We start from the raw sequence: 13,452 nt of genomic DNA, 5'->3' as shown, positions 1-13,452 counted from the left end.
GGCTGTTGATCATGCCGGCGCGGCCCGAACTGCTCGTATCTGCACCGTCCAGTGAGCGGTCCCCACAGGTGAAGGTGGGGCGCGTGACGCCAGCTGGCATCGGAGGGGGCAAGCGCAACCTTATCTTCTTTTCCCGAGGCAACTCGTCCCTAGGCGCGGTCCAAGGAGCTCTAACACACCGACAGACCCATGGGACCATATGCCAGTGACGAGTGGTCCAGGAGAGGCCTAGTGCGCCGAGACCAACACACCCGTGGAATATACGGGCGCGTCCTTTGCCTTCCCCCCTCCCCGACCTCTCGCCTCGCGCCGGTCGCGTTTCCCATTCCGAATTCGCGAACCCACCACCTCTCCCTCTATCGCCGCCGCCATCAGATCAGATCAAAGCGGAACACCAACTCCTCTCCTCTTCCTCCTCTTAGGGTTTGGTGAAACCATCGTTCCCGCTGATCCGAAGGGCTAGGGTTTGTTCACCTCTCGCGGCGAAGCTTTCTCTTTGCTCTGCTCGGTGTTTCAGCCATGATGTCGCGGTCGTATACCAACCTGCTCGACCTCGCGGAGGGCAACTTCGCGGCGCTGGGCCCGGCCGGCGGCAGCGGGCGGCAGAGGCAGGGATCGTTCGGGATGAGGCGGATGTCGCGGGTGATGACGGTGCCGGGGACGCTGTCGGAGCTCGACGGCGAGGACGAGTCGGAGCCGGCGGCGACCAGCAGCGTTGCCTCCGACGTGCCCTCGTCGGTGGCGGCGGACCGCGTCATAGTGGTCTCGAATCAGTTGCCCATCGTCGCGCGTCGAAGGCCCGACGGTCGAGGATGGTCCTTCTCATGGGACGACGACTCGCTCCTGCTCCAGCTCCGCGACGGCATTCCCGACGAGATGGAAGTGCTCTTCGTCGGTTCCCTCCGAGCCGATGTCCCCGTAGCCGAGCAGGACGAGGTGTCGCAGGCGCTGCTCGACCGATTCCGCTGCGCGCCGGTGTTCCTACCTGACCACCTCAACGACCGGTTCTACCACGGCTTCTGCAAGCGCCAACTCTGGCCTCTGTTTCACTACATGCTCCCCTTCTCATCATCCGCGTCTGCCGCCACCACCTCTTCCTCCATCGCCACTTCGTCACCAGGCAACGGTCGCTTCGACCGCAGCGCTTGGGAGGCGTACGTGCTCGCCAACAAGTTCTTCTTCGAGAAGGTCGTGGAGGTAATCAACCCGGAGGAGGACTACGTCTGGGTTCACGACTACCATCTCATGGCGCTGCCTACCTTCCTCCGCCGTTGCTTCAACCGCCTCCGCATCGGATTCTTCCTACACAGCCCCTTCCCCTCGTCCGAGATCTACCGCACCCTCCCTGTTCGCGAGGAGATATTGAAGGCTCTGCTCAACTGTGACCTCATTGGGTTCCACACTTTCGATTACGCCAGGCACTTCCTCTCGTGCTGCAGTAGGATGCTGGGAATTGAATACCAGTCCAAGCGTGGGTACATTGGATTGGATTACTTTGGCCGCACTGTTGGGATCAAAATCATGCCAGTGGGAATTCATATGGGTCAATTACAGTCAGGTCTGCGCTTGCCTGATAGAGAATGGCGACTTTCTGAGCTTCAACAGCAGTTCCAGGGGAAAACTGTCTTGCTTGGTGTGGATGATATGGATATCTTTAAGGGGATCAATTTGAAGCTTCTTGCCTTTGAGAACATGTTGAGGACACATCCCAAGTGGCAAGGGCGAGCAGTGTTAGTGCAGATTGCTAACCCAGCCCGTGGAAGGGGTAAGGATCTGGAAGCCATCCAGGCTGAGATTGAGGAGAGCTGCCAGAGGATCAATGGAGACTTTGGCCAGCCAGGGTATAGCCCTGTTGTTTTCATCGATCGTGATGTGTCAAGTGTTGAGAAGATTGCCTATTATACAATAGCTGAATGTGTGGTGGTGACTGCTGTGAGGGATGGGATGAACTTGACACCATATGAATACATTGTCTGTAGGCAGGGTGCACCAGGATCTGAGTCCATGTCAGAGGTGAGTGGGCCAAAGAAGAGCATGCTGGTTTTGTCAGAGTTTATTGGCTGCTCACCGTCACTGAGTGGTGCTATTAGGGTTAACCCATGGAATATAGAGGCAACTGCAGAGGCGATGAATGAGGCCATTTCAATGCCGGAACAGGAAAAACAGTTGAGGCATGAGAAACATTACCGTTATGTCAGCAGCCATGATGTTGCTTTTTGGTCAAAGAGCTTCATCCAAGACTTGCAAAGGGCTTGTAAGGAGCACTTTACGAGGACTTGTTGGGGCATAGGGTTGGGTTTTGGTTTCAGGGTGGTGGCCTTGGACTCTCATTTCACAAAGCTTAACATGGATTTGATTGTTAATGCTTATGAGATTTCAGAGAGCAGGGCTATATTGCTTGATTATGATGGAACTCTGGTTCCTCAAACTTCCATCAACAAGGAACCTAGTCCAGAGGTTTTGAGCATCATCAATACCCTTTGCTCAGATAGTAGAAACATCGTTTTTATTGTCAGTGGGCGAGACAAAGATACGTTGGGAAAGTGGTTCTCCTCATGTCCAAAATTGGGGATTGCAGCTGAACATGGTTACTTCTTGAGGTACGATTTTCCATTTCTGCACAACTGATACTTTTTTGCGAAGTAGTTGCAGCTGGATATTTTTTTTCTATATTTAGCAAGAACAATACAGCTGTCTTGTTTTTTTCATAGTTATTACTACTAAACTTTGAACTTACTGTATAAGGTTTTAAGTTACATTGATTACATTCTCTGTGAAACTGGGAAGAGCTATAATGCATCGGAAAAGAGATTAAAAAACAAAACCCTTAATAGTGTTTTATGGAATTGACGAATTATGAAGGGAGTATTGCTACCTTTCATGGTTGATGGTTTTAAGTTTATCAATTAGCACTTCAATATTGTATGGAGGCTGTTAAGTTGGTTCTTAATGTTTCCCCTTTTTGGATTGTACGGAGCATTAACATCACTTAACCTAGAGATTGTATAAGAACATGAACGTGATAGATCAATCATAGGCTATCTTGTTTGCTGGTTAGTTTTTTAGATAATGTGTGCTAGTTAGTTAATGGCAGTAATTGGTTTAATCGGCTGCTATTGAATTGTCTTAGCTAGAAAGGTTCTGTGAAATAAGATTTCAAAATTTTGGTAGGTGGTCTAGAGAAGAAGAGTGGCAAACATGCACTCAGGCCTTGGACTTCGGATGGATGCAAATGGCGACACCAGTGATGAAGTTGTATACAGAAGCAACTGATGGATCCTACATTGAGACCAAGGAAAGTGCCTTGGTGTGGCACCATCAGGATGCTGACCCAGGCTTTGGATCCTCACAGGCAAAGGAGATGCTTGATCACCTGGAAAGTGTACTAGCAAATGAACCAGTCTCTGTCAAGAGTGGCCAGTTTATTGTTGAAGTCAAACCACAGGTTCGTTCATCTTTTAGCCTTTCAAATCCTTTCTTGAAGATCTGTGGTTTCAACTTATAAGTTCATTATTTACGCCTTAAAAAAATATTTCATATTATATTTTTCACGAGTCTAAAAGGTAGAGTTGAACTGTAGACCACTGAGTTCAGCTAGCACCCTTTGTTTTCTCACAGTTAATATGATAATTAGCTTCAAAAGTTTGAAAGGACCCAGTACAGTTCTTTTTCTTGTTGCAAATATGTTGGCTTCATTTTTGTTCAGTATTAAGCTAGTAGGGCGGGCCTGGTGCAAGCGGTAGAGTCTTACCGCCTGTGACCGGAAGGTCCCGGGTTCGAGTCGCGGTCTCCTCGCATTGCACAGGCGAGGGTAAGGCTTGCCACTAACACCCTTCCCCAGACCCCGCACAGAGCGGGAGCTCTCTGCACTGGGTACGCCCTTTTTTTTTTATTAAGCTAGTAGCTCCCCTCAGTTATAGAAGATCTCATTTGGGCCTGTTTTGGATTTTTATCTGGTTGTGGGAAAGCAACTTTCTAAAAAGCAGCATGGTGATGCTTTTCTGCAGGTTTTAGAGTTTTGGCTTAGTAGCCTACTAGGCTACTAGGCTGTAGTTACTTTACCACCTTTCTTGCCTTCTGCAAAATTTTTCCTGCAAGTGGTTAGTACTAGTCGTGAAGTATAAGTTGATTCATATGGTTTTTTTTTACCTTGCATGATTGACCTTCACTTAGTTTCTGGTATTTACTTATTTAAAATTGATTCCTTTGTTGTGCACTAATCTGCAGGGAGTAAGCAAGGGAATAGTTGCCGAGAGGATACTTGCATCAGTGAAGGAGAGAGGAAAGCAGGCGGATTTCGTATTGTGCATCGGCGATGATAGGTCCGATGAGGACATGTTTGAAAATATTGCTGATATCGTTAAGAGGAATGTGGTTGATCCAAGAACATCACTGTTTGCGTGCACTGTGGGACAAAAACCAAGCAAAGCCAAATTCTACCTGGACGATACATTCGAAGTGGTCACTATGCTGAGCGCACTTGCAGATGCCACAGGACCTGAACTGGAGACTGATTCGGCTGATGAATTGGCTGCATCTATCTCATCGCTTGATATTGGTGACGAACAATCAGAATCCAGTGATAGACCAATTGGAGGGTCTTAGCCAGTTTTCTCTTGCATTTTCAGAATATGATGATTGTTTCAATAGTCAATTCTACACGATTTTCTGATGGATATGAAGTTTGACTACTAACAACTGGTTCTACGGATGCTCCAGAGGGAAGCTTCTCAATCTGCTGTACTCCAGAGTTTCTCCAGTTGGGCAAGATAGTACAGTCTGTTGCTGCTAGGCGTAGATCCATATGTTCATAGCTGACTCGCCGACTTTCTTGGCACGTTCTTTCACATTCTCATTTCTGGTTGAAGTAAAATGAAAGCCTCACAGAAGGCAAGGGAACTGTGTGGCTGAAGTGATTGTGGGGAGGTATAGGAGTGGGAAATGTGAAAGGAGCACGTGCGCAGCTTGTGATATGATCCCTTATTAACACGACATTACAAAGTGGTGTCACTTTTTGAACCATCAGTAGTAGCAATCTCAGGGGTGAGGTTTGAATTGATTAATTGATTCAAAGCCGGATCTTGGCTCCTTCTCTATGATGGTTTTGCTCCTACGTTTTCCCCTCATGTGCGTGTGTTTTTTTTTAAGTTTTCTGGGGTTACGTTGAGAAATGCCTTTAGGTGGAAGATAGCATATTTTTAGGTGCCTGTCAATTTTGATTACCATTGCCCATCAGCGCTGGATGCTTGGTGATTATGTTGGGCGTTGTGTGGCAGCTTTGCTTGTAGTAGTAGCAAAGGTTTTCTGTGGACTGGTCGCGTTCTTACCCTTCGATTTCTTCGGGTAACACGGACAACCATTTATGCTATCATGGATCTTGCAGTATAGGTTCCTAGCGAAGTGATGCGTCTCGTATCTATACTATTATATATAATATATGTATATATATAAACAAAAAGTAAGTAAAACACTACGGAGTTCAACTGCCATGACCCTATTAGGGCATTGCCGATTTACTGGACGTTTGTTCAGCGTGAAATGTTCAGCTGGACAGAACAACAGACAGAAATCATGGTAGAGTAGGCTGAAACATAGACCGGCCTAGGTACTGCCGATATGCATATACAGGCACTCATGAGTATTTTGCACAGTACCATGCGTGATGGCACCTTAAAAGCCATGGACCGGCCCAGGTATTTATACCCAGCCGATATGCATATACAGGTACTCCTGATGAGCATTTTGCACAGCACCATGCGTGGTGGCACCTTAAAATGCATCTGCGAACATGGAAATGCAAAGTGCATCTCAGCACGCCAACCTACCTACCATGCACAATGGCACGCTGGCCCCTGTAATTGCAAGCATCGTCTTGCAGAACAGGAGCTTGGAGACATCGCACCCAACGATCAAATCGTGCAGCAGCCGTATGCCATGTGGGCTGAACAGTGAACACACACACGGACACTAGAAATTGTAGCCGGTGCATGGTAAATACAGTACACCGTACTTTCTTGAGTACAGTGGACGCTGGAGCAGTGCCGTGCGTGATGCGTCAGCATCAGCAAGTTGATCTGGTCAGGGGAGATGCTGCCGGTGGGCAGAAAGGGCAATCTGAAGGCAGGGGAAGCATTGCCTCCCAAAGTCCCAATGTATTGTTACTCTATCTGTCTACAAAAAAATACAATTATATGATTTATGTCAGTCAATCAAACTCAAGTTTGATTAAGTTTATAGTAAATAATATTAGTATTTATGCCTCCAAATAAATTTATTATAAAAATATATTATATAACTATTCTAATGGTATTTATTTTGTCTCATAAATGTGGATATTATATATATATATATATATATATATATATATATATATATATATATATATATAAATTTAGTCAAAGTTTAAATAGTTTGACTCCTCGAAAAGCGAGAATTGCATTCTTTTATGGACGGAGGGAGTACTGGGTAGGTCAGGCATGAACGCAATCATCATATTCTAAACATTTGAACGAAGCAGATCCATATGATTACGGACCGGGCAGAAACTTTGGGAAAACGGGACATAAGCCGCCCAGGCCAGCATAACGAAAATAAAGGTCTATCATTCAACAAAGCTGAAAACAATCTAAAAGATTTAACATTCTGGCAGTATACCAATAGGAAATTCAAACTTTCTCCAACCAAAAAGATGCACTTTTCGTTTTTTACAAGAGACAATCTATTTAAAATTTTAACAAATATATATAGATAAAAAACACTAACATTTATGATATTGTATAAGTACATTGGATTAATCATGAAATATATTTTCATAATAAATTTATTTGGAGAATAATATTTTCTATAAATTTAGTCAGATTTAAAGAAATTTTGACTAGATCTAAATCTAAAATTGCATTTTTTGGAAACAAAGAGTATAATTAAGCAGGGCAAACGGCATAAAATGAATAAATGAGACATGAAGAAAGAGAGGTAGCACATCTCTGAAAATTCTGACAGAAGTGGTGTGGCTATGAAAAACATGATGTTTCAGAAGTGCAATTGGATCTTTAGTCTACATAGATACTACTTCCTCCGTCCCAAATTATAAGATGTTTTGGCATTTCTAGATTCATAATTTTTATTATGTATCCAACATAACATGAATCTAGGTACATAGCAAAAGTTATAAATCTAGAAAAGTCAAAACTTATTATAATTTGGAAAGGAGGGAGTACTATTCAAGAACAAAGGAATATTATACAACAACAACAACAAAGCCTTTAAGTCCCAAACAAGTTGGGGTAGGCTAGAGTTGAAACCCATCAGAAGCAATCAAGGTTCAGGCACGTGAATAGCTGTCTTCCAAGCACTCCTATCTAAGGCTAAGTCTTTGGGTATATTCCATCCTTTCAAGTCTCCTTTTATTGCCTCTACCCAAGTCAACTTCGGTCTTCCTCTGCCTCTCTTCACGTTACTGTCCTGGCTTAGGATTCCGCTACGCACCGGTGCATCTGGAGGTCTCCGTTGCACATGTCCAAACCATCTCAACCGGTGTTGGACAAGCTTTTCTTCAATTGGCGCTACCCCTAATCTCTCACGTATATCATCATTCCGAACTCGATCCTTTCTTGTATGACCGCAAATCCAACGCAACATACGCATTTCCGCGACACTTAGCTGTTGAACATGTCGTCTTTTCGTAGGCCAACATTCTGCACCATACAACATAGCAGGTCTAATCGCCGTCCTATAAAACTTGCCTTTTAGCTTCTGTGGTACCCTTTTGTCGCATAGGACACCAGACGCTTGCCGCCACTTCATCCACCCTGCTTTGATTCTATGGCTAACATCTTCATCAATATCCCCGTCCCTCTGTAGCATTGATCCTAAATATCGAAAGGTATCCTTCCTAGGCACTACTTGACCTTCCAAACTAACATCTTCCTCCTCCCGAGTAGTAGTGCCGAAATCACATCTCATATACTCAGTTTTAGTTCTACTGAGTCTAAAACCTTTGGACTCCAAAGTCTCCCGCCATAACTCCAGTTTCTGGTTCACTCCTGTCCGGCTTTCATCAACTAGCACTACATCGTCCGCGAAAAGCATACACCAAGGGATGTCCCCTTGTATGTCCCTTGTGACCTCATCCATCACTAAAGCAAATAAATAAGGGCTCAAAGCTGACCCTTGATGTAGTCCTATCCTAATCGGGAAGTCATCCGTGTCTCCATCACTTGTTCGAACTCTAGTCACAACATTGTTGTACATGTCCTTAATGAGCCCGACGTATTTCGTTGGGACTTTATGTTTGTCCAAAGCCCACCACATAACATTCCTTGGTATTTTATCATAAGCCTTCTCCAAGTCAATAAAAACCATGTGTAGGTCCTTCTTCTTCTCCCTATACCGCTCCATAACTTGTCTTACTAAGAAAATGGCTTCCATAGTTGACCTTCCGGGCATGAAACCAAATTGGTTCATAGAGACCCGCGTTATTGCTCTCAAGCGATGCTCGATAACTCTTTCCCATAGCTTCATAGTATGGCTCATCAACTTAATTCCCCGGTAATTCGTACAACTTTGAATATCCCCTTTATTCTTGTAGATCGGTACCAATATACTTCTCCTCCACTCATCAGGCATCTTGTTCGATCGAAAAATATGGTTGAACAGCTTGGTTAGCCATACTATAGCTATGTCCCCGAGACATCTCCACACCTCGATTGGGATACCATCCGGTCCCATCGCCTTACCTCCTTTTATCCTTTTCAACGCCTCTCTGACCTCAGATTCTTGGATTCTCCGCACAAAGCGCCTATTGGTGTCATCAAAAGAGTCATCCAACTGAAATGTTGTGTCCATATTCTCACCATTGAACAATTTGTCAAAATACTCTTGCCATCGATGTCGGATCTCATCCTCCTTCACCAAGAGGTGCTCCCTTTCATCCTTAATGCACTTAACTTGGTTGAAGTCCCGTGTCTTTCTCTCACGAACCCTAGCCATCCTATAAATGTCCTTCTCTCCTTCCTTCGTACTCAGATGTTGGTAAAGATCCTCGTACGCTGTACCCTTTGCCACACTTACAGCTCGTTTTGCAGTCTTCTTTGCCACCTTGTACTTCTCTATGTTGTCCACACTCCTGTCATGGTACAAGCGTCTATAGCATTCTTTCTTCTCTTTAATAGCCCTTTGGACTTCCTCGTTCCACCACCAAGTATCTTTAGCCTCGCGTCCCCTTCCCTTGGTTACTCCACACACCTCTGAGGCTACCTTCCGAATGTTGGTTGCCATCTTGTCCCACATGTTGTTTATGTCGTCTTCTTCCTTCCAAGAGCCCTCTTTGATAACCCTTTCCCTAAATACCTCTGACGTCTCCCCTTTCAGTTTCCACCACTTTGTTCTTTCAATCTTAGCTTGTTTATCCCTACGGGCCCGTACCTGAAAACGAAAATCTACCACCAAAAGCTTATGTTGAGAAACAACACACTCTCCTGGTATCACCTTGCAATCCAAGCATGCTCGTTTGTCCTTTCTTCTTGCGAGGACAAAGTCAATCTGGCTACAGTGTTGTCCGCTACTGAAGGTCACTAGATGAGATTCTCTCTTTCTAAATAAAGTGTTGGCTATCATCAGGTCAAAAGCTACCGCGAAGTCCAGAACTTCCTCCCCCTCCTGATTCCTACTGCCATACCCAAAACCTCCATGAACTGCCTCGAAACCTGCGCTTGTAGTACCTACATGCCCATTAAGATCTCCTCCTATAAAAAGCTTCTCACTACTAGGTATAGCTCTAACCATGCCATCTAAGTCTTCCCAGAACTGTCTCTTAACACTCTCGTCGAGGCCTACTTGGGGGGCATACGCACTAATTACGTTCAAGACCATATCACCAACGACAAGCTTGACTAAGATAATCCTATCTCCTTGCCTTCTCACTCCCACCACACCATTCTTGAGGCTCTTATCAATCAAAACTCCTACTCCATTTCTATTCGCGACTGTCCCTGTGTACCAAAGCTTGAAACCTGTATTGTCCACCTCCTTCGCCTTCTGACCCTTCCATTTAGTCTCTTGAACGCATAATATATTTACACGCCTCCTAGTCGCGGTATCAACTAATTCTCTTAACTTACCAGTAAGTGACCCTACATTCCAACTACCTAAACGGATCCTAGTTGGTTCGACTAGCTTCCTTACCCTTCGCACCCGTCGACTCAGATGCGAAGACCCTTGCTCATTTTTCACTACACCCGGGCGCCGATGTAGCGCGCCACTAAGGAAGCGACGACCCGATCCTTGGTTACTTGACACCATGCCCAGATCACGACACGGCGCGTCACGGGGGTGACGACCCGGCCCTTGCCCATTTAACACCATACCCGGGTTCCGATATGGCGCGTCGCTAAGAGGGTTACGCCCCAACGATTTTCTTTCGGGTTTCATCTCCATTAAAGTGGCTAAGTTTTTACATTGGCTCGCCACGCCTAACACAACCCTCCTCCTTTACCAGGGCTTGGGACCTGCTATGCTGGGACACCAAAGGCGCCCCACCATAGGCGGAGTTAACAAAGGAATATTATCATCTACATAAATAACCAAGTCGACAAACCTGAGAAATCATAGAAGCTGTGGACAACAGTCAGGAAGTGTCTACTGACCAAGTATGAATGCAGCACTCCTAACAAAAGTATATCAACTAGTCTCTGCATCATTCTAAACACGGCCAAAGTACAAGGGGAAAAAGTATGAAGTCGATGTCAGTCAACATATCAGGTGCGGGTGGCGAAGATATGATACACTGCAAAGTACATGTCAGAGGCACCAACGTCCTATGTGTTTCTGTACTAACTGTTTTTCAGCTACAAGAAATACAACAGTCAGGTTTTCTCCACCGAGGTGAGATGCCCCAGCTTTTCTGTCATCTGTTCAACATTCTTCTTTCCCCACCAAATTTTTTCCCGATCTCCTATTCTCGTCTGATCCCCTTTATCCTCTCCATCTCGCCTTTCTGATTGGGCCTCCTGATGTGCATCAGAACCAGGCTGCTCCATGAGGAACTGCTGCCAAAAGCCATCGTTTACCCCAGTTGCTACATGAGGCTCCTCGGCAGGTTGATCCCTTGACAGACCAGTTTCTGTAACAGCAGGCTCCATATTAACATCAATCTCAGACACCTTAGTTCGTGGATCTGTACAGGACTGCATTTGAGGGAGGGGAGGACTTTCTGCGCAGCTAGTTGACCCTGTTACATCACGAGAAGAGAGCGAATCACCTGCACTAGCTGAAGATGTATGCATCCTTAACACAGGTGATGGTACATGAGGATCACTTTCTCCAGATGAATGGAGCTCCGTGATAACAACAGCAGATGAGGGGCCAGGTAGACCATCATCATATGAAATATTAAATGCTTCACTCGCTTCCCGAAGGAGATTCTCCAATGAGTTCAAGGAAGATTCCATTTTGTCAAATGATTCCCTGCAAGCCGGTGGGCTCGTTAAGCCGCCTTGCACAATCTGGTTCCCCTCAGTATTTGCGTCTTGGTGGAGAGAAATAGGTATTGGTAATCTCCTTTTCTTTCCGTGATGATCAGGTTGCTGCACAAAGCTAGATAAAAATCCTGGTGCTTGTACAATATCCCTGACATATGCCATCAGATTCTTCTGCCGATCCTCCAAAAAGATCAACTTATCTTCTAGCTCCTGCATTCGTTTCTCTGTAACAAGTTTCTTTTGTGCATTATTTTCAAGCTCTGAGGTCAGAGCTGCATTGTCAGACTTAAGCCTTTCGATCTCCTCCTCATAATCCCTCCTTTCAGTATCTGCTAACGGTCCAGATCCAGTGTGCGATGAATGGCTGAATATAGGCTTGCGCCTGTGTATATTTTTCAGTCGGTGCCGTTCTCCCCTAATGAAATCCTCATTTGCAAACTCCCATTGTTCAGGATCAATTTTCCTAAAGCCCTACACAAGAAGCAGGAAGCTATTACCACAACATCACAGAAATATGAGTCGTCAAGGCTCATAAATCAGAAGAAACCATCCTAAATCATTTTGGTCTCTATTTGATTTAATTTGGGTGTGGAGAAAGATGCCACTTCAACAGCGTTTACCGTCAACAGCACTTCATTTGCCAAAAGGTACACTAATTCTGTTGGGTTAACACTTAACAGCACATCATTTGTCAAAACGTACACTAATTCTGTTGGATTTAGAAAAGGAAAAAAAACATCTCACCAAGATAACATGTACTAGATATATAAAGCAAAAATGGGCATATGGAATTAAAGCTATCGGCAAATTGCCAATACGCTATGCTATAACAAGAAAACAATTCATTCGGCCGAAGACGATACCCCTAAACAATTGTTCTACCATAAGGCTAACAAGATTCGGCCCCCAAATGCCAAATTGTAGAGTTTTCGCAAAGGCGCGACAGCCATAGCTGGCAGTAGCACGCCGCCACGCACCCCGATCGACCAAAACCGCAGGTGGACAGACAGGGAGGGAGACGGGGCGAAGAAAAATGAAGGATCGCGCTGTGCTGGCTTACGTAGGTGTTCAGCTGCCGCACGAAGCTGGAGAAGTTGTTGTGCTTGAAGTACTTGGGGAGCAGATCCCTGCAGAACTCGGCCTGGTTAGCGACGACGAAGCTGGCCCCCGGCGGCGTCCACGCCACCACGGCGTCCGTGGTCGGGTCGTCCACCATCTCGTACGTCTTGCTCAGGAAGGGCGGCAGCGAGGACGCGCCCCCGCCGCCCGCCTCCATCCCCTCCAGACCACCGCCTCCTCCTCCTCCTCCTCCTCCTCCTCCTCCTCCTCAGGCTGCGGCGGGGGCGGCGGCGCGGCGCATGCCAGGTGTGAATTGTGATCCGAGGCGGCGATGGCTCAGGCCGCTTGCTTGGGTTTGGTTGGTTGGTGGACGGGAGAAGGGAAAATTTTCTGCCGCTCGGAATCGGATCGGTGGAAATTTCCAGAAGGCTACTCCAGATTGCTGCGTGGGCCTCGACCTCGATCGCGGAGCCGGAGCCAGGCGACGTCCGTCCGTCTGTCAGTGCGAGGTTTCGGTTGGGTCGGGTCGGGTCGGGTCGGGTTAGGTAAGCAGTGACGCGTTCAGGCGCCGCGGCTTGTGGAGGCGATGCGAATGCGATGGCAGGGCACGGGGGAGCCGTGCGAGATCGGGCCTCAGGGCGAGTGGTTGGATACCTCTCGCGGTTCTCCCCCTGACTTCCGCCGGCGGGTTGACTTCCTCGACATTTCCAACTCTAGCAGATGTGCCCTCTCCCTGTGGCCTGTGCAACCATTGGCGCCGCGTCGCTCTGCGACCGCGTGATCCGCATTCCGCTACCGTCGGATCTGGGAAAAAGGAGCTTGTCGCCGCTTGTCTAGCAAAGTATTTCCTCCATTCCAAAATAAATCAATTTATATAGTTATCCTAAATTAAATTATCACTCTTTCCGTCTTACTT

At 46.4% G+C, this 13,452-nt stretch overlaps 2 protein-coding genes across 2 annotated transcripts; one reads left to right on the top strand and one right to left on the bottom strand.

The window, feature by feature from the left end:
- The first annotated feature begins 284 nt into the window (after window positions 1-284).
- Window positions 285-5,096, top strand: LOC136456561 (probable alpha,alpha-trehalose-phosphate synthase [UDP-forming] 7). The gene is made up of 3 exons (XM_066456465.1): window positions 285-2,600; window positions 3,172-3,445; window positions 4,228-5,096. The coding sequence occupies exons 1-3, from the start codon at window positions 520-522 to the stop codon at window positions 4,603-4,605; spliced, it is 2,733 nt and encodes a 910-aa protein (XP_066312562.1). The 5' UTR covers window positions 285-519; the 3' UTR covers window positions 4,606-5,096.
- Window positions 5,097-10,569: 5,473 nt separating this feature from the next.
- Window positions 10,570-13,108, bottom strand: LOC136456562 (heat stress transcription factor A-4b-like). The gene is made up of 2 exons (XM_066456466.1): window positions 12,538-13,108; window positions 10,570-11,948 (listed from the first exon to the last, which is right to left on the bottom strand). Exons 1-2 carry the CDS (start codon window positions 12,751-12,753, stop codon window positions 10,863-10,865), a joined length of 1,302 nt encoding a protein of 433 aa, XP_066312563.1. The 5' UTR covers window positions 12,754-13,108; the 3' UTR covers window positions 10,570-10,862.
- Window positions 13,109-13,452: the final 344 nt, after the last annotated feature.

The sequence above is a fragment of the Miscanthus floridulus genome, chromosome 6 (assembly GCF_019320115.1).
Source record: "Miscanthus floridulus cultivar M001 chromosome 6, ASM1932011v1, whole genome shotgun sequence".
Taxonomy (NCBI): domain Eukaryota; kingdom Viridiplantae; phylum Streptophyta; class Magnoliopsida; order Poales; family Poaceae; genus Miscanthus; species Miscanthus floridulus.
This window is presented reverse-complemented; position numbering and strand designations above follow the sequence as displayed.